The sequence below is a fragment of the Schistocerca nitens genome, chromosome 1 (assembly GCF_023898315.1).
Source record: "Schistocerca nitens isolate TAMUIC-IGC-003100 chromosome 1, iqSchNite1.1, whole genome shotgun sequence".
NCBI classification, from domain to species: Eukaryota; Metazoa; Arthropoda; class Insecta; order Orthoptera; family Acrididae; genus Schistocerca; species Schistocerca nitens.
In genome coordinates, this window is record NC_064614.1 from 528937125 (window position 1) to 528959666 (window position 22542).

The 22542-nt window shown below is 43.9% G+C and overlaps 1 protein-coding gene across 1 annotated transcript in view; it reads left to right on the forward strand.

Moving 5' to 3' along the window:
- Window positions 1-4099: 4099 nt before the first annotated feature.
- Window positions 4100-22542, forward strand: part of LOC126253500 (uncharacterized) — a 267686-nt gene continuing 249243 nt past the window's right edge. The window contains exon 1 of the mRNA XM_049954883.1: window positions 4100-4215. Coding sequence (XP_049810840.1) covers window positions 4149-4215 — 67 coding nt within the window. The 5' untranslated portion in view covers window positions 4100-4148. The remainder of the gene's footprint in view (window positions 4216-22542) is intronic.

The following is a 22542-nucleotide window of genomic DNA, read 5'->3' on the forward strand; positions in this document are numbered from 1 at the left end:
AGACTTGCTGGTGGACCTCTTCAATATCACTGTTGTGTAATTCCTTTTCTGTTTATACATTTGTTTATTTTTCAGAGTGGCCTTTTCAAGATATTTTTTAAACTCTCTTTCTTTTTCTTGTGTTGCTTTTTTAGTAGTTACCCATTCTTCTTCAATGGTATCCCAAGTAGTTAATTGTTCTAATTCTGTTCTTAACTTGTTCTGAATAGACCCTTCATAGTTTTGTCCTGACGTAACTACACACACCAAAAAAATTTTGCATAATTTCGGTTCCTTGAGTTCCGGAATCTGTACAGAAAATTGGAATAGAGATCAACATTAACATCATTTCCGCCCATTTTGTTGCACATGAAACCACATATTGCATGCTGTACCACCGTACAGAGAGACCTTCAGAGGTGGTGGTCCAGATTGCTGTACACACCGGTACCTCTAATACCCAGTAGCGCGTCCTCTTGCATTGACGCATGCCTGTATACGTCGTGGCATACTATCCACAAGTTCATCAAAGCATTGTTGGTCCACATTGTCCCATTCCTCAACGGCGATTCGGCGTAGATCCCTCAGAGTGGTTGGTGGGTCACGTCGTCCATAAACAGTCCTTTTCAATCTATCCCAGGCATGTTCGATAGGGTTCATGTCTGGAGAATATGCTGGCCACTCTAGTCGCGCGTTGTCGTTATCCTGAAGGAAGTCATTCACAAAATGTGCACGATGGGGTCGCGAATGGTTGTCCAAAAAGACGAATGCCTCGCACATATGCTGACGATATGGTTGTACTATCGGTCGGAGGATGGCATTCACGTATCATACAGCCGTTACGGCGCCTTCCATGACCACCAGCGGCGTACGTCGGCCCCACATAACGCCATCCCAAAACAGCAGTGAACCTCCACCTTGCTGCACTCGCTGGACAGTATGTCTAAGGCGTTCAGCCATACCAGGTTATCTCCAAACAAGTCTCTGACGATTGTCTGGTTGAAGGCATATGCGACACTCATCGGTGAACACGACGTGATGCCAATCCTGAGCGGTCCATTCGGCATGTTGTTGGGCCCATCTGTACCGCGCTGCATGGTGTCGTGGATGCAAAGATGGACCCCGCCATGGACGTCGGGAGTGAAGTTTCGCATCATGTAGCCTACTGCGCACAGTTTGAATCGTAACACGACATCCTGTGGCTGCACTAAAAGCATTATTCAACATGGTGGCGTTACTGTCATGGTTCCTCCGGTCCATAATCCGTAGGTTGGGGCCATCCACTGCAGTAGTAGCTCTTCGGCCGCCTGAGCGAGGCATGTCATCGACAGCTCCTGTCTCTCTGTATCTCCTCCATGTCCGAACAACATCGCGTTGGTTCACCCTGAGACGCCTACACACTTCCCTTGTTGAGAGCCCGTCCTGTTACACAGTAACAATGCGGAGGCGATCGAACTGCGGTATTGACCGTCTAGGCATGGTTGAACTACGGACAGCACGAGCCATGTACCTCGTTCCTGGTGGGATGACTGGAACTAATCGGCTGTCGGCCACCCTCCGTCTAATAGGCGCTGCTCAGTCATGTTTGTTAAATCTTTGGGAGGGTTTGGTGATATCCCTGAACAGTCAAAGGGACTGTGTCTGAGGTACAATATCCACAGTCATCGTCTATCTTTAAGAGTTCTGGTAATCGGAGTGATGAAAACTTTTTTTTGGTATGTGTATATTCTCTTCTTACTTCAATGTAGTAAAACGCTAATGCTGCTTCCACTTAATGAAAGTATCAATTAGACATTTCACAAGATAGTGATCAGCGTTTTACTTGACATTGTATTCAACTGTTAGATAATCTATAACCTGCATGCTGTCCCAGTCCAAGTACACCTGTGAATTTACTATTTTCTAAAAAGAATATTAATTGTTTTTAAATCTTCATAAGTGGAAAAATCTCTAAACCATTAGCCATTCTGATTATAAGCTGTTTCTTCATGTATTCCAACAACATTAGGTGTTGAATTGTTTCTTGCGAAACAGAACAACTGGATGTTTTTGTTGTACTGGTCTACAATTTTTTGAAGGGTATCATAAAAGGTAACTGATTCCCCAAACCTACTTTTCTCCCGTACATAAACTGTTATCAGAGCTAGCTTTCCTCTTTCTGTCTTTATGGTTGCTGTATAACTCTTTGCTGTATATATTCGTAATTCTTGATATATATTTTTCATTTTCTGTTTATGTACGAGGGGCGTTCAACACATTTTTTTGTTTGTCAGCCAATTCGCAGAATTTCGTTTGGAAAACAGGCGGAATTTGTTGTGGGACATCACGGAACATTTCTGCTTTAGCGCCTATAGGTTCATGAAGTTCTGATAGGCGCCGGCGCTATTTAGGCTTGAAAATGGCGTCTGTGACGAAGGTGCGTTCCAAGCAGAAAGCTGTCATTGAGTTTCTTTTATCGGAAAACCAGAACGTCGTAGATATTCATAGGCTCTTGAATAATGTCTACGGAGAACTGGCAGTGAATAAAAGCATGGCGAGTCGTTGGACGAGGCAACTGCCATCATCGCAACAAAGTCGAGCAAACCAATCTCTTGCTTGCCGGCGGGCCGCACACGGTTGCGACTCCTGCAATGTTGAAACGTGGTGATTGACGGATCACAGTTAAATATCTCGCTGCCCCACTGGATGTCTCTGTTGGTAGTGCTGACACACTCGTCCACCTGCTGGGGTACTCAAATGTCTGTGCCCGCTTGGTTCCTCGCCACCTAGCAGGGACTTCTATCTGTTTGGCCCAATGAAGGATGCAGTATTTGGGTAATAGAGAGGTTATTGATGCAGCAAATCGTTGGCTCTGACGTCGACGAGTAGGGTGGTACGATGCAGGCATACAGGCCCTCCCAGAAAGGTTGCCTGAGGCCGTCGCATTGAATTAATATTATGTTGAAAAATAGGGTTTTTTAGTCAAAAGAGTGGTGAATAATATCGTGTATTGGAATCCTGAGTAAAACCAATCTGCTTTCGGAAAAAAAAATTCACGTTACTTATTGAACGTCCCTCGTACATTGCTACATATTTACTTGCTGTTTCTTTCTGTTATACTCCACTATACATTATACTTTATTAATAATGACATTTCATCATTATAAACTTTTCTACAAGTATGTGTATACAATGTAAATGGCATATTACTATATACATACAACATAACTAGGTCTACTTTGAGTCTTGGGATCTATTCCACAATGCCAAGTCTTGTAGGCGATGACATCTCGATCGGCAAAAGGTTCAAGTCCAGGAAGAGAGGCGTTTTCACAACGAACGATGGCAAGGGTAAACCAACCACTACCAGAATTTCCAGAAGAGACGTCCAAAGTAAAGTTAACCCTGCAGCCACGGAAAAATATAGGTCCATTTAAAATAACTGCTTGGGCTGTTCCATTTCCTCCAAGTTTATTCTCGAGACTAATAATATGTTTGTAGACAGGCATGCGGCGGCGGCGTTGACGATACACACATCGACGAACCAAGTCGAGCGGGTTGCATCTCCGATTCGCTAAACTTGCGCCCGCATATCTACTACCTTTCAGCTTCTTAGATTCTGAGACAGCTGCAAAACCTGTCTATTGTTGTGAGAATATCATTGCTATTGCCTATTCTTTGTAAATAATTCCTGTTACATTCCGAGTAGTTCATCTTACTTTTCCAGATACCGTTTTCTCTTGGGCGTTTCTCTAGCTGGAGTCGTCGTTGAAAATCCGTCCTGTTTTCCGAGGCAAATTTAGAAACCGGGAGTACTCTGAAATGTCCCCGGATGTGCCACGAACCAGGAGCGGGTAAGACTGGTGATGGGGCTGATGTCTTCGAGCTTACCGGTCAAAGATCTGTCTCTCATTTGACATGTACAAAAATTAAGGAGACTGCGACTGGGTGCGTGGTCGTTACGACAGTTGGGGATATTCGGCACCCAGTGTTGTTACCCGGTGCCGGATGTGTGACCCGTGGCGAGCGATCGCCGGCGGCGGGCCCCTCCACCCCGTGACGTCACGTCCCGTTAGGCGGGCGGCGGACAGGTGAGCCGCGCGCGGCGGCCGGCCGTCGCCAGTCGTCGTGGTGCATCCCGGCGAGCAGCAGCAGCAGCAGTGGTAGCAGCCGCCAGCGGTCCTCCAGCGATGCTCCGGTGGCGTGTCATGGTCGCAGCGGCGGCCCTCGCCCTCGCTCACTCCGACGGCGCGCAAGGTGGGTGCCCGTCTCCGCGTCCCCACTGGCCACCCGCTTTGTTGCTGCTCTTCGCCGTCTTCCGTTGACTCTGGCGTCGTCGTTTCTGCAAGGACCGTACGGAGTAGAGGATGATTTGTTTGCGTCAGAAAAACCCTAAGCGTGGTCGCTGGCTTTCTTGAAAGTTGTTTACGTTGGCAATGTGACAGAACCGACTAGTGCTCAGGCTCTTACGTGCATAGTAAAAAAAAAAAGATGCATCGTTATAACATGAACGTTTTGTTATCTTCCCACTTAATAGTAATTTCGTTACTGGGACTAAATGTATAAATGTCACTTCTGATAAGAACGATACTGATATTTTGATTAAGGGGGGGGGGGGGGGGTAGGACGTCAAACGGGCCGACTTGGAGCAGGAGAGACATCACAGGACATTTTAATTTCCAGTGTCTATACTTCTACAAATAAATTCATAAAACTTTGTCAGCATCACCAGGAAGGATTCAGGATTCACACTCATTGCAGTGGAAGTTCGAAAACATAACAAAATAATTTTTACATGTGAAATTTCATCTTTTTTCACTTAGTAATGGCTGCATTTGTTGCTATAGGCACACTTTTCTTCATACGTTAGAGAGATTCTTCGATGAATTTTGCACATCATACATACCATACTCACAGTTGTATGAAACTCTAGAATTTATTTAATTTATGAAAAAACGAATGAACTGTTATATTTTAAACTTAATGTTTACGAAAAACGCAAATTTTATAGTTACTTATCTCGACTTTTACCACAGTTTTTAATAGATTTCGAAAATTCTAGAGTTTCATACACCTTTAAGAATGGTTTGTATGCTGTGCAAAATTCATGGAAGAATCTCTCTTACTTATAAAGAAAAATGTACCTATAGCAACAAATACTGCCATTAGTAAGTGAAAAAATGATGAAATTTCACATGTAAAAAAAAATATTTCTTTGTCTTTTCGAACTTCCACTACTATGAGTGTGAATTCTGAATCCTTCCTGGTCATCTGACAAAGTTTTATGAATTTTTTTATAAAAGTATAGACAGTGGAAATTAAAATATCCTCTGGTGCCTCTCCTGCTCCAAGTCGGTCCGTTTGACGTCCTACCCCCCTTAAGGACGTTACTTTCGAGGGAATGACAGCTGCTTCGAACTTCGAGAATATGTTATTATGAAAAAAGCGTATTTGTGCCTTCAGCTGTACAACTGTATGTTTATTGTCTATCGGTTACAATTACCGTAGTCATTTTCATAGGAGGAAAACTGTGTACATGAATGGATCAAAAATACATTTGCATCGAATATGATCCACGCAAATGTAGAACATACATAACTCTCGTAGTAATCTGTCTCAACACAGTCCACATAAACGCGTTTGCCTCAGTACAATTGCCGGCCGGGGTGGCTGAGCGGTTCTAGGCGCTACAAAAAATGGCTCTGAGCACTATGGGACTCAACTGCTGTGGTCATAAGTCTCTAGGCGCTACAGTCTGGAACCACGCGGCTGCTACGGTCGCAGGTTCGAATCCTGCCTCGGGCATGGATGTATCTGATTTCCTTAGGTTAGTTAGGTTTAAGTAGTTCTAAGTTATAGGGGACTGATGACCTCAGAAGTTAAGTCCCATAATGCTCAGAGCCATTTGAACCATTTGAAAAAATGGTTCAAATGGCTCTGAGCACTATGGGACTTAACATCTTAGGTCATCAGTCCCCTAGAACTTAGAACTATTTAAACCTAACTAACCTAAGGACATCACAGACATCCATGCCCGAGGCAGGATTCGAACCTGCGACCGTAGCAGTCCCGCGGTTCCGGACTGCAGCGCCTAGAACCGCACGGCCACCACGGCCGGCTACCATTTGAACCTCAGTACAATTACAGTAATGCACGCATGGTGATCATCAAAGACAAACCACACCACAAAGTGTGCATCACTGCAATTGTGCCAAACCACAGCACATTAGATGGTCTGTGTTAAGACAGACTATTAAGGCAGTTATGTATGATTGGTTGAGTCATATTTGACGAAATTGTATTTCTGATCCATCGATGTTCACTGTTTTCCTCCTGTAAAGGTGATTGTAACAGTGGAAACCGATAAAGAATAAATACATAATTGTACAGTTGATGGCAAAAATATACTGTTTTCACAATATATATTTGTATATAATCACCTGTGAAAAGTTCTGTTAATATTTTATTAGTTGTACGAATATATTTACACTTCACAAATGTTTATATATTCCTCACATGGTCAGTCCGGGAGCGATCTGCAGTGTATGGCAACTGAAGAAAACTTCACAAGCCAAGATCGCTAAAAATGCATTTTACTGGATGACTGGTTTCGACAGAGCTATGCTGTCAGCATCGGCTCTTACGCTTTAGAATTTTTACAACATATTATCCAAGTATGAGACTATTGAAACCTGTCATCCGATAAAATGATTCTTTAGAGATCTTGGCTTATGAAGTTTTCTTCAGTTACCATCACAAATGTTTATTGGAGCAAAAAAAATCATAATTATTGCACGACATTGCCGGGTTCAGTAGTCACAGCGACATTCTTCAGATCATATTACTGTCATAGCAATACATTAACAGTTTATTGCATGCCTAACGCATGCGTCGTCTAAACTAAAGCTTTCGGTTTTATTTTAACATACAATGAACTGTTGATATATTGCTTTGGCAGTAACAAAATATTAATATCGGTGCTGTGGCCGCTAGAGTCGGTATTACATTGTAATCATTGTTATGCTGTCAGTCGCGTAAATGTTGCTATAGGAGAGGAACCAAATAACGGTAGTCGATTCCTGACGAAAAAGACGCTGAATATGTTCGAAAGTAGGAGTTTTAACTAACATAGACATACAAAAGATTTTATACGCAACACCTAACTTCATGAGGACACAATGTCGGGCTTTAAAAATATTTACTTAAATCAGAACAAAACTTAACATATTCTGTATACTCAGTCCAGGTAGAAATCCAGTAATGATACAACGTAAGATTGTGTGTTGCTATAAAGAGGTGAAGGATCTAGTTATTACGTGAAGTAAAATTTATTTCCTGTGAACAGTAGGATTGCTGATCCCATTCTTCTGCTCAAAATTTCTACTACAGACGAAGTGATCGCTATTGGACTTCCACCTGGAGACACTTTTACACAGCACATAAGTTTTGGACTGCATTAAGCAAGTATTTGTAAAAGTACGCCTTTGCGTGCTTGTGTCAGACTGCAAACGATGACCTTAAACGTGCTCTATCTCTGCTATCCTCTATCTCGCAGCACCTCGCTATGTTTACTAGGTCAGCCGTCGAAATAATGTGGCAACAGAATTTGTACTGCCAACCATGTTAAGAATCTGGAAATATTGCATATCACCACAGAAAAATCCCAAGGTTTATGTTATTGAAAACATATACTACGGGACATTCTTCAGTTGTCCAAATTTACAACAAGCTACAAGCCTTTTTGTACTTGTGGGTTTCTGACGGGTGACCAGTGTACAAAGTTTGGAAAATTTGATCTGTAGAACACTTATTTTCTCATCCACAGCGTATGCAAAGGCATCTTGAAGTGATGACCAACGATTCTGTACTTGCTAACGATGAGAAGGCATCTTCCTGGCAGATAAAAACTGTGTACCGGACCGAGACTCGAACTTGGGACCCTTGCCTTTCGCGTGCAAGTGCTCTACTGGCGGAATTAGAGCTGTGAGGAGGAGTTGTCAGTCGTGCTTGGGTAGCTCAGCCGGTAGAGCATTTATCCGCAAAAGGCAAAGGTCCCGAGTTCAAGTCTCGGTACGGCGCACAGTTTTAATCTGCCAGGAAGTTTCATATCAGCGCACACTCCGCTGCCGAGTGAAAATTTTATACTGGAATAAGGAGGCAGACGAAATGTGGTACAGATCTCCAGGCTAAATTTATTTATTTAGCCTGATCAGCTTGGCGCCGTCGGGCTATCTCTTGCAGTCCACCAATGCATTTTAGAGAATATGTTGCCTTTCGACTATTGTAGACGATGTGCAGTGTACTTCAGGAAGTTTTACTGTCCGTAAGACGTTTGTTACAGTTTTTCCACCAGGCCTAGACAACGGCTGCTGTTGGCGTCAACTAGCACGCCTTATTTTCTTATAGAAAGCTGTATTTTGTGAAGCAGTGCACAGCAGCCCTGAGGACATTGCCGTACTCTGCCTTGTATCGGAGTGAATGGCCTGTAAAACGTGGTTTACGTAATGATCATTCAAAAACAATTCAAGTTTTGTGTCAGGATCCGACCTTGGTATTACGTTCGTTGCGTCACTGTACCACTAGAGTCTGCTGATTAATGCAGCTGACCATTAAGCAGCCGTCCTGTGTTCGAGCCCGAAGCGAACTGAAACTAGCTTATATTTCAGGCAGTGATATGAATAGACAAATGACGTGAAGTCGAAAGAAATACTTAACGCTTTTGTAGGTGGCACACGAGTCATATCACAACTATCCGCGTACTATTGAGCCGAGATAGGGTTTATCTTTTTCGAGAATATTAAATAACTGTGATGAGCCTATAAATCCATGGACAACGGCACCCACAAATCGTCTGGATTCGAAGATGGTTATTCTAGCTAAAGGCTACGTCGGACGTCCTTTATCTCAATTTAATTTCCCTGCCAGCGGAATGGTAGAGGTAATAAAACAGTTTAGATATTATGTAAAACAATTTATACTGGATTCTCATGCAAGTAGGTATCAATAAGCGCGGACGGGAACATGCGGTTAATACTGCAATAAGTTTCATAGCTGATCAAAATAGTCTGCTCCTCAATAGACCGAAGACATCGTATCGGATTGTTAAACTAACTGAAACTGTGGTGGCCTATGGTGCGATGTTTCATTTATTAACAACGAAATATTTCCATAACCCAGCCTCATTTGTAAAGCGAGAATATTGTCACACGCACGTATTATGCATGATGATAACGCATCTTTGCAATGAGTAATGCCAAAAACAGTTTCAGTTCACATTTATCGCTTTTGTAGGATTTTTAGAAAGTGAAGGTGAAGCAGTGGATGTGTCGAGATATCAAGTTCCGTGTTGCTCTCAATTTCACCGTAAAATTCAGGAGTTATATCCGTTATTCAGTTTATGTATGGTCTGTTTATTGAAAAATATATCTTCGAGATTCTCTTAACATTGGTTCATTGTTTACGATGTTTGCATCTAATATTGCATTCTCTCCACATGATGTGCCGATTGTGTGATAACTTTGCACGGTTGCGACTAAATTAACGTTGTTACAAAATAATTGTTTAACTTATAATTCAATACGTCCTAATACTGTATTCGAATAGTATTCATCTTCTGCAGCAATTCTGCCGAATACTCAAAGTATTATCAGATATTTGTATCATTTCTAAGCAATTCTATACGTTTCTCTAGTATGACTGATAGGTCTACAAAAAGAATTCGTTATTATTAATGTAATGACGAGTAACGTATGTAATTTAGACGAAGATGGTCGAGATGAGATGAATACGACGTAAAAAAAAAGTTTAAAAAAAGTTGGTGCGTGATGAATTACTGTAAGTGGGGTGTTAACTTATCGAAATAAATGGCGTGTCTCTTTAACGGTTGCTGCTACGCAGATGTTGACGTCTTCTGCACGTTGACTCGGCTTATTTGGAAGAGGTACTGTCACGTCGGGTAATGGTTCATCTATATTCAGTACATGTGGAAGTCAAAGATATGGCACAGTTCTGCTCTTAGGGGTGGCTCAAAATGGCTCTGAGCACTGTGGGACTCAACTGCTGAGGTCATTAGTCCCTTAGGGGTGGCATTCTTTTCACTGCACACCACATTACTTCCTTGCATACAGAGAGTGTTGCTTATTTAAGCTTGTTTTCACACCACCGCTCACTTTGCCACCTGTACCGCCTTTCAGCATCAATCCGCTCAGCGGCGATACGAAATGGTTACGACCAATCGACTGCAATTATTGACTTTCAGAGATCCCATTCGAGTGTTCTGTGAAAAGAATACGAACCCACATCTCGCTATCATCAAAATAACATAGAAGATTTAGCTGTAAATTTCCGCAGTTGTCTGATGAGGGACTATTAGCTTATTAATATAACAACGGTTCTCTCTTGCTGAATAAACGGAGTAAATAATCGAAGTTATGGTTGCCGGCTTAATTTCAGTTAAGCGGTTTGCCGACATGGTCAACGTATCAGCCTGGGACAAAATAGCGTGCAGCACAGTAAACAGTAAACCAATCCGAGGCGTTCCACTGCATGGTTAGCCGAGACACCAAAGAGCAACGGAAGCTGTTGGCTGCCCCCTCCCCCTCTCCTTACCTTGCAGAATGCGACACGGCTCAGCAAAAGAGGGCCCTGCCGAGCGCGGCGTTCCGTCACGAACTGAGGTGCTGACTCCCACAACCTCCAATGTCGAACCTGGCTCCAACACCACTTCAGTAACAAGTTTCATTCACGACTGATACTTGAGAGCAGGAAAAAATTTCTCGTTCTACGACAGACAGGGATTTCATATGAAAGAAATATTATTTTTATTGATTTGTTATGTATTATGCAGGTGTCATCTAGATCTACGGAAGAGCTTTCTTTTATAAGAGCAGTCATAAAGCATTTATTAGGAGGTTTATTAACAACGGAAATTCATCCAAAGGTGGTGAAGGTTTCTATAAGGACTCTGCCTCTTCATATGGAAATTTTTTGTGTGTTTATTGGCCTTCGGTTGTACCCATACAACATCTTAGAAAGTCAAAAAAACTGTAACTACATTTTGAACAGTACAACAGTACAACGACTTAGAATAATACTGAAATAAATACATCGACTCCTGAAGTTAACAAACGGATACCAAACGGTGCGAAAGAACACCTTTACACAGACACGCACACACACACACACACACACACACACACACACACACACACACACACACACACACACGCGCGCGCGCGCGCGCGCGCGCGCGCGCGCGCGCGCGCGCGCGAGACAAACCCAAAGCTAACAGTTACAACTTCGCCGGCCGGGGTGGCCGAGAGGTTCTAGGCGCTTCAAAAATGACTCTGAGCACTATGGGACTTAACATCTGTGGTCATCAGTCCCCTAGAACTTAGAACTACTTAAACCTAACTAACCTAAGGACATCACACACATCCATGCCCGAGGCAGGATTCGAACCTGCGACCGTAGCTGTCACGCGGTTCCAGACTGAAGCTCCGCAACGGTCGCAGGTTCGAATCCTGCCTCAGGCATGTAGTGTGTGATGTCCTTAGGTTAGTTAGGTTTAAGTAGTTCTAAGTTCTAGGGGACTGATGACCACAGATGTTAAGTCCCATAGTGCTCAGAGCCATTTAGATTTTTTTAGTTACAACTTAATTCCAACTTTTAGAACAAGTGCAGGTTTAACACGTGACAGGGAGTGGTTGATGCAAGCGGGCTGGCTTCGTAATCAGCCAGTCGCATTCCCTTCTGTATCGAGGGCAGCGGAAGAAGATGTGATTACTGTCCTGGGGGTTCCCTCAGTTTCGATGTGGAGATGGTGTAAGGTGGAGCCCGGAAAGGTATTGTCGATAGCAGTTGTGCTTGAATTTCAACCTAGCAATGAGCCTCACAAACTGTCTCGCGGTCTCGATAGATATTTTTCAGATCTCCTAGAATCGCACTTTAGAAATTTATTAACCACCGAAAAAACGGTAGAGGCGGAGAATGTGTCTAAAAATAAAGAGGATTTGACATAAAAAAAACGCAGAATTTGGATGTCCGATGAATTTCCCCTTACGCCCATAATATTAAGTACTGATATATTTGGATAGCAACCTAGTATTTCATTCATATCATTTTGTCACCAAAAATTGGGTATCCTAAACCATTTGTTGTAAGTAGTGCACGTTTTATGTTAAGTCTAAGGCAGATTCCGCCTTCTTCTTCTGCTGTCTTACTCGTGAGAACGTAAGAACCATTCTCTCGGTTGTGATTTGACAGCAAGTTGGTTCTCCCATGCCTCGTCCTGCCGATGTCTTCAAGTGCATCTACACGCCGCGAACCGCTATAAATTGAGTGAGGGATTTTTTTGTTTTATATTTTGTATCATATAAAAAGGTTTCTTCCTGTTCCATTCATAGACGAAACTTTGGAGGAACAATAGCGTTTATACCTCTGTGCGTACTGGTATTGCTCCTTACGGTCTACGCAGGACGACTGAAGAATATTGGCCCTTAAGTACGGTTCTTCATGTTTTGTAATCAGATTTTCGCGAGACATTACGCATTTTTTCAAAAACGTTGAAATATTCAAACACTGTCGTTACAATCGCTAGATGGGCAAACAGTCCTGGAATCGTTTGCACTGCCATAGTTTGTGCGCGTAGAGGCTCAGTGGCCCTTATCTGTGGAGCCTGATAAGGATGTCATACCACTGAGAACTATTTTACTGTAAGCTATAGAAGTGTTGTATAAGCAACTTCTTTCGCACGCAAAATGCAGTTTTCCAGTAACCAACCCACAAATCTAAACCCGACGTTGGATTTACCTGCACCTGCTTGCCTAATCGTCACACTTCCTATCACCACATCTTACTCCCAAGTATTTGTGTGACTTGACTGACTCCGCTTGTGAGTCATTACTCGTACAGCGGAAGGCTACTGTTTTTATATACCGAGCGAGGTGGCGCAGTGGTTAGCACACTGGACTCGCATTCGGGAGGACGACGGTTCAATCCCGTCTCCGGCCATCCTGATTTAGGTTTCCCGTGATTTCCCTAAATCGTTTCAGGCAAATGCCGGGATGGTTCCTTTGAAAGGGCACCGCCGATTTCCTTCCCAATCCTTCCCTAACCCGAGCTTGCGCTCCGTCTCTAATGACCTCGTTGTCGACGGGACGTTAAACACTAACCACCACCACCACCACTGTTTTTATATGTTCCGTAAACACTGATTTTGTATTTATCTGCAGTGAGATCCAATTTCTGGTCTATATCTTACTGGATATGCCTAGTAAAAATTGACACTGAAACTAATACTATCCCATAGATAATTATGCGTAGCACGAATGCATGTCCTATTACATTTCATTAGTGCACATACAGGGTATTCCAAAAGGAATGGTCGATATTCAGGAACACGACAGGAACCATCATTCGACGCAAAAAAGTCTAGTAGATATGGACTCCAAAAAGCATATCTTCAGAGCTATGAGCACTTGTTCATCTCCGCTACTGTGAAATACATATCTTCTACTGAACAAGTGCTCATATCTCTTTACGTAAACATTTTAGAGTCAATGTTTACTAGACTTTTTTGCCTCGAATGATCGTTCCTGTTACATGACTGAATACTGACCATTCCTCCTGGGACAACCTGTACACAAAATTACGAACGCTTCCGTGGATGAGTTTCCATCTAGGCAACAGTGATGCCGTGTGCTTCAAGGAATTTTCAGCGTCGTCGCCATCATGGCTAGCTGTCTGACAAGAGTGTGCCTTCTTTGGGAAACAGTTACGGCAAAGATCGAAAGTTTGTCGAAAGTCTGGGAATACCGAATTGCTCGCTTCTAATCATGAAATAGTGTGTGTGGGCACATGAACTGGGTTTCATGTGATCGGTTTTCTCGCAATCCACGCTGATTCCACAAGGAAACTGACTTCTTTCACAGCACGTCACCACGTTTGTTTTCAGAATACATTCTAGAACTCAGTTAAACATGAAGCTAAGTGGTATAGATTGGAAGTTCTGTGGGATAGTTCTGCTTACTTTTTTGCGTCACTGTGTGAATGTGTTCTTTTCCAATAGTTCCTCGAGGCTCCTGTGGTAGACCATGTGGAGCAGATTCTTTTGTCAATTCTGTACAAATTTTGACTGTATCCGTTGTGCCACGGAACTAAATGAGTATTAGTGAATGCTTCTGCTCTTCAAGTGGTAAGCCGCGTCTTCGTGCGCTCGTAGTGTGGACAACAGCTTAGCCTATGGATTGTTGGAGATCTCTCTGCCCTTTGCCTGCCTAATAAGCAACCTCTACTTCAGTTTTTCTTCTTTATTGCTCCCTCAACGTGGTGTGGGCGACAACAGTCGTATTGTAACTCTTCAGGCTACACTAACTACAACTACTGTATAATAACGTATCGCAATAGGGAAAACGGTTATAACCTCGATATTAAAATACAACAAAATACATTAATTTTTATCAGTGTTGATGATGATGTTAGCTTTGTTAAGATATCGTTGCGTTATGTTCGACGTTGCAACTGACACCGATCAGGAGATTGAAGCTGTGAGAAGAGTGAGCGGAAAAGTTTGCTTTTTCAGTCTTTCTGTAGCACTTTTGTGATTCAAGGCGTACAGGTACATACGAGAGCTAACAATCTGCCTGTTTGTAAATTGGTGAGTGTTATAAGTAGAGCGACGTGTTCGCGTGCCTTTAAGGTAAAAGTGTATTGTGGGCAAACTAAATAACACTAGAGTTAATAACCGTCGTGGAGACTGGGATTTTTACCTACCATTGATGTCAGACTTGGACATTGACTGTGGCAACTGCCGTGGGACATCTTATCGCTGAAATAAACCGGGGGACAACCGAAACAATGTTGACCAGAACAATTCAGCATAGCCTGCTGTGTATAGAGCTCTAGAACACATAATTGGCAACGAATTTTAATGTTGACGGACTTATGACGACGGGGTCGTGAAAGCCTAAGTGCGAGCTGGAATGCGATAAGAACGGTGAAAGGATTCGGTCGCGCCCTTCGCAAACGCATTCACTTCATCGAATTAGGGAATCATCAATCTAGATGGACGGGGAGGGGATCGTTGGTGGGGTTGGGGGGTGGGGAGATAAGGACTACGCTCCTCCCGAATGTGTGACCAGTTTATTGGTAAAAGTGCCTCTTCGTTCGGGCATTCGCAAGACAGTTAGTGTCTGCACCGACGGTCTTATATCCTATGTATGGAAAAGGTATGACTGGATGCGAGTATTGTATCGTAATATCATATGTATAGTCTTTAAGTCACGTCCTACAAACAATCGAATTAGCATGTGTAGCAGTACGTGCATCACGTTGTTAAAAACAAGACCACTGAGTGTATAAAACTGAGATGACTGCCAACAAATATCCATGGACGCCTGTCAGCAACTGCCTGACACATTTGCAGCGTGTGCCACAGCTCTGTGAATTTGAAACAGCGATTATTGCAGGGGAATTTTGGAGTTAAGTGCTACTGAATAGTCTGATGGCACATCAGACACCCGGAGCGACAGCTGCAATCTATGAGAAACTAACCTGCCGCCGCGGCGTCTTCACGAACGAGGTCGCACAGGGCAGGGCAGCCCATTTCTCTCGCCTCGTTTCTTTGCGGCGCGGCGGCGCCGGCGGAAGCCGCAACGAATTCCTAACGAACCTAACAGCAGTCTTTGCAATACCAATAACTGCTAAAAGAGCGGCCCACACCGAAGCTAAACCGTGCCGTGTTTTGTGGCGTCCCCTGCACCCGTTCCATTACGGAGCAGGGTAGTACGATGCCTCAGATCTGCGGTGTATTATTTCAGGCAGGAGACGAGCGTTTTGCCCAAGCGTCGGGCCGAGTTTCGCCGCTGTCTGATCAGACTGGGATTCAGAGCCTGACGGGAGCGTCGACGTCGGCGTCATCCCCTCTGCATCAATCTCTCCGCTCCGCTAGACGTGGTGACCGCTAGCTCTCTTCTCCAGCTGCTTATTCGCTCGTATCGTCCCTCCAGCTCAGGAGCGAAAGAGTTAGTATTAGCTTCCAATAGGACACATGCGAAATCAGTAGAATAGATTAACAGGTAAAGTAATAATCAAGGTAAATGATAACAGCCAAACAGTTGCACTATAAAGATTTATTGAAATCCTTGACCATGGTTTCGGTATATCTAAATATCCCTTCATCAGAAGCAAAAATACACTAAAATCACATCCTGCAGTGGAGATGCATAAAACAATTGTGCCAGTTAACTACTGACGACGCCTTTAGCACGATTGTTTTATGCATCTCAACTGCAGTATGTGATTTTACAGTATTTTTGCTTCTGATGAAGATATATTTAGATATACCGAAACCGTACTCAAGTATTTCAATAAATCTTTATCCTGCATCTGTTTAGCTGTTATCATTTACCGTGAAGATTTTCAACAGTTGCTGCTTCAGCCATGTTTAAAATTTTTAAAATTTTGTAATTTTCCTAGAAATCAGTTGCTGACAAGTGTGAAAATTATCGAATTATCAGTTTAATAAGTCATGGTTGCAAAATAACAACACGAATTCTTTACATAAGAATGGAAAAACAGATAGAAGCCGACCTCGGCGAAGATCAGTTTGGATTCCGGAGAAATGTAGCAACACGCGAGGCAATTCTGACCCTTTGACTTATCTTAGAAGACAAGTTAAGGAAAGACAAAGCTACGTTTATAGCATTTGTAGACTTAGAGAAAGTTTTTGGCAATGTTGACTGGAATACTCTCTTTGAAATTCTGAAGGTCGCAGGAGTAAAATACAGGGAGCGGAAGACTATGTACAACTTGTACAGAAACCAGACGGCTGTTATAAGAGTCGAGGGGCATGAAAGGAAAGCAGTGGTTTAGAAGGGAAGGGACAGAGTTGTAGCCTATCCCCGATGTTATTGAGTCTGTTCATTGAAGAGTTGAACGGACTGGACATTGTTTTAAAAGGACGATATAAGTTGAACATCAACAAAAGAAAAGCAAGGATAATGCAATGTATTCGAATTAAATCATGTGAAGCTGAGGGAATTAGATTAGGAAACGAGGCGCTTAAAGCAGCAGATGAGTTTTGCTATTTGGGCAGAAAAATAACTGATGATGTCCGGAGTGGAGAGAATATAAAATTTAGACTGCCAGAGGTAAGAAAAGCATTTCTGAGGAAGAGAAATTTTTTGACGTCGAATATACGGTAGATTTACGTGTCAGGAAGTCTTTTCTGAAAGTGTTTGTTTGGAGTGTACCCATGTATGGAAGTGAAACATGTACGACAAAAAGTTTCGACAAAAAGAGAATGCAAGCTTTCGAAATGTGATGCAACAGAATAATGTTGAAGATTAGATGGGTAGCCGGACGCTGTGGCCGAGCGGCTCTAGGCGCTTCAGTCCGGGACCGCGCTGCTGCTGCTGTCGCAGGTTCGAATCGTGCCTCGGGCATGGATGTGTGTGATGTCCTTAGGTTAGTTAGGTTTACTTAGTTGTAAGTCTAGGGGACTGTTGACCTCAGATGTTAAGTCCCATAGTGCTTAGAGCCATTTGAATTTTTTAGATGGGCAGATCACGTAACGAATGAGGAGGTACTGGGTAGAACTGAGTAGACGAGAAATCTGTGGCACAACCTGACCAAAAGAAGGGATGAGTTGATAGGACACATTATGAGACATCAAGAGACCACTGAGGAGAGAAGTGTGGAGAGTAAAAATCGTAGAGGGAGACTGAGAGACGAATACAGTGAGCAGATTCAGAAACATGTTGGCTGGCTCTGAGCACTATGGGACTTAACATCTGAGGTCATCAGTCCCCTAGACTTAGAACTACTTAAACCTAACTAACCTAAGGACATCACACACATCCATGCCCGAGGCAGGATTCGAACCTGCGACCGTAGCAGTCTCGTGGTTCCGGACTGAAGCGCCTAGAACTGCTCGGCCACCGCGGCCGGCGCACACACGAAATCCCTCTCCACTAGTGACAAAAGTGGCCACTAGCGTAATTCTGACGAACAAATGTGAATGGACAGTACGAAATGCTCTCTATGAGACACTGTCGAGTAGTTTGGGCTTTACGTACGATGCAGGTGCACACACTCATGAAGAGGAGCTATATATACCAAACACGACGACTGCCTTTCTCCCTTCCTATATGATCCGGAACAGCTACGCCACGGTCGAGAGTCAGTGCACTAGCACCCGTTAACGGCCTCGGCTAAGAGGGCGCGTTTGTTGATGAGACGCCAACCTTGAATTGTCTCGGGCAGCAGTCGCCGAGTCAAAACAGCTACATGTTTAGCACTTGGATTCAACCTTCACTGAGCTCGTTTAACACTATCGCGCAATAGAGGTGATAGTGTCACGGATATGATATGCTACTTGGGCCGGCAATCATCAAAACAACGGCGTTTTTCATTGGGGTGAGAACCTCCGCGTAACTTCAACCACCAACATTCACCTCAGAATGCGAAAAGTGTTGTTGACTCCCACTTACATATGAAGAAATGACCACGGAAGAATTTAGGTGTTCCTGCTTCTCCATGTGCTACTGGAGAGTGGAAAGATCGAGAAACAGTCGGAAAATGGTTCTAGGAATCCTCTGCCAACATCTAAGTGTGAACTGCAGGCAGATATAGATGCAGCTGATGGGGAAAACGATGATAAAATTCGTCCTCTTGTTGTGACACAGACGCTTAAAAGTTAACCAGGGAAAGAAAGGAAAAAGTGCATTCCCAGACAAAATGCTTCTCCAAATAATATAAAGCCTGCAACAAAACAGTACCAACAAAATAAATTTGACATTGTCTCATTGGAGCACGCACTCTATTTTAAGAAAATCACTTCACTATTCACAATTGTTCTGATCGCATCTAGTGGACTTACAACAGTTTACCGGTTTCGACCCTTACTAGTTATCATCAAAACCAATATGGTGTTACGGAAGTAACACGTTAATTAAACATTTGAAAATTGTTGTAAGTCTGAGAAATAGGGTCAAGACAACTATGAACAAAAAAAAAATACCGACAGACGTTGAAGAGTTGTTGAGAGTTTCCTGAGCAACAAATTAAGGACAGGAACACATGTCCGGGAAGTTCATCTAGTGTCACCATAGAGTGTCCAAGTTATAGGGGTCAAATGGCCTCTACAGCAGTCGTGTTTTTGTACACTGACGCTGTCCTTAACGGTATCTACAGTACTGCTGCAGGCACGGACACGACCGACGCCATATACATATTCTATCTTTCGACGAATAACCTAGCTGTCTAAACGACATTCTGAGATTCATGGACTCGATAAGGCTTGTTTATTATGCTGAAAAGAAAAAAGGAATTATATAGCGAGATGGATTACATGGAAATATTTCTATCGACCACGCTGGGAAAACGTCACAAACCAAATATTGATCTACTTGTTTATGCAGCACATTGTCGTTGAGATGTAGTTGGTTTTTTGCAATAGGAAGGGGGAGGTGTGTGCATGGGGAAGTATTCGACGCGCACGCACCTATCCCATTCGTGCGCTGCAGTCTGGAACCGCAAGACCGCTACGGTCGCAGGTTCGAATCCTGCCTCGGGCATGGATGTTTGTGATGTCCTTAGGTTAGTTAGGTTTAACTAGTTCTAAGTTCTAGGGGACTAATGACCTCAGCAGTTGAGTCTCATAGTGCTCAGAGCCATTTGAACCCATTCGTGCAATCCAAGACGATTCTCGTCGCGGTGTGATTAGCCGAGTCGATAGAAATTAAATGACTTTCGACCGAAATTTATTGCTTGCTGACGTTTTCGAATGCTAACTAACCGACATCACTTCGTTTATTTACAGCGTCTGCAACTACGAAACCAGAAATGACACACGAATTTAAGGATCGCCGAAATGTAACTGAGTTTGAAGTCGTCGTATTTATTGACATGGTAGACGCATTACGCTCTGTGTTATCCGCTAACTACATTTGGCAGATACCAGAAGGCATTCAGAGCCGCACCAGCTACTCCCCTCAGCCACTTCGCTGGGAGTCGTCTCGGAGTTCGCCGTGAGCACACGCAGAGACTGGCCAGTGGTGGCAAGGTCACGGCCGCTCCCGCGCCCCTGTCAGTCATGCTGCTCGCGGCCTACAAAGACGGCTCATCGGAATACGCACGTCGCGATCGGAATTCGGCGGCGGCACTTTCGTGCGGCGGAATGCAGGCTCCCGCATGTAGGTCGCGGGACAATGAGGCGGTCCGCACGCTCCGCGCCGCGCCTACCCGCGCTCCACTTGTGGCTCTCTGGCTCTGCAGTCTGCACACCTGTTGCGTGCTTCGCCTGCCCCCGCACTGCTCCAGTGACCACCTGCTGGAGTTCACAGCGTACACTTCCCGCGCACGCTTCGCGCGCGTCGCAATCCGGAGAAAACTGAGCCTAATCACGTGACACGATGCAGCCGCCTCAGTGCGCAGTTTAGGCAGAGACCCAGTTTATTTATATATTCTGACTTAGCAAAACTCATGGGATAGGCACTAATATAGCGTGGGGCCTCCCTCTGGCCCTGCGGACTGCAGGGAGACTCCGAGTAAGTGAGTCTACGAGTCCCTGGTACTCCTCTGGAAGCGGCTGACACAAACCGTCTGCAGAGCGGCAGCCAATTCTGGTCTGTTCGTCAGTGCAGGATCCGTGGCACGCAGCCTGCGTTCCGTGACATCCCCGATATGCTCGATGGGGTTCAAATCGGCGCTCCGGGGTGGCCATCTCAGACCTCCCCCGCATGTTCCTGGAACCATTCCCGGGCGACGTGGTAGCGAAGTGGCGGCGCGTTATCATCTTGAAACACAGCTACTGGAAGGCCAAAAATGGTCCCCGAGCAGCTCAGCAGACTGCGGGCCATTCAAAGTCCCTTCCTTCCAGAACAATTAGGGGACCCATTCCTACACCATAACAGAGACACCAAGGTCTTGCACCACACCTTCTTGGCAGGCGGCATGCATCTATTCATGTGGTCTGCGCCACACACGATGCCTCCCATCCATGTGGTGCAGGTAAATCGTGATTCGTCCGACCATATCACGTTACACCATTGTTCCAGTGTCGATCCCTGGTGATTGGCTATAAATGCAAGCCGTTGTGCCAGATGACGCTGGGTTAACTATTGGTACCCGTGTGCGGGACCGGCTTCCGTACCCCATGGATCCCATGATACTACGGATTGTCCACTAGGAGACGTGTGTAGCACATCCTGTGCGGGACTGAGTCGTGATTTGTTGCACTGTTGCCCTTCTGTCACTACTGACGATCCGTTCAGGTGTCGCCGGTTACGAACGTCGAAGGGGGATGGACGCCTCGTAGTTCGTCTGTTGTGCACTGTGGGACACTCATTCACCCATTCACGATACACCCTGGACACGGTTGAACGTGTGAAGCCGTTTTTCTGCATCACTGCCGAATTCCAAATTCCTATCCGTCGGGCACCGAGTACCATACCCTGTTTGAACGGCGTCAGCTCAGGAGCGTGGAGCGAATAGAACACAACTGTGCCATCTGTGCTCCACTATCCCATGACATCTGCTAAGTCAGTGTATTTTTCGTATGATGTTTTTAAAGCGCGATCCAATCATTTGGATGCATGTAACGATTTCAACTACACTTGGTAAACATATCCCTCACTATCAGCCAACAATCGCTGTGGGGCTAAGAACCATCTACCTATCATATTTCAGCATATATGACGTCCTAAAAAAAGAGATACGTAAAAAACTGCTGTATTGTGTATGACGTTTAAATTTATTACTTCTTTGCTACTACGTCTGTCAACAACACATTTTGCAGACAGTATCCACATATGCCGCTGAATGTACCTACAAAATTATATTACTGTATGACACATAGATCAGGGGATATGACGTCATAAACACTGAGATACGTGAATAACTGTCCTATCATACGTGACGTTTGAATTTACTACTTCTTTGCTACTGACTCTATTCCCATCATATTTCGCAAACAGTATCCACATATGCCAATGAATGTACCTACACAAATATATCACTGTACGACACGTAGTTCAAAATATATGACGTCATAAACACTGAGGTGCGTGAAGAAAATGTTGCATCACGCATGAAGTTTTAACATCTTTGTTCTTTACTACTAAGACACTCCGATAGTCGAGTCAAGGCCATGTTCTCAATCAAATAACGAAAAAAAAGCAAAGTTTGGAAATTTTTTTGAGACAATGAAAAGACACACAAAGGATCTGTTTGAGGATTATGAGTATTGATACTTTCAACTTAATTTTAAATTTTCAATGCAAAACAAAGAAACAACATGGCACTCGTATTTATGATCTGATCAAGGGTTTGCAGGTTTGAAGTACGCAGACTGCGTGCAGTGTAGCCCCTCAGGTGTTATTTGAAATAAAAAAATGGGTAACATCAATAGATACTACATTAAATTTATGGGAGCTTATAGCTGTCAACAATGAAATAACCTTAAATTTAACGATATGGTGCTAACTCGAACTTCAAGTTCGATTTTTCGGGGTTTTGGTCACTCTTCTTAGCTTTACAAAAATTAGATACCAACAAATTTCATATATTATAGGTATAAGCTCC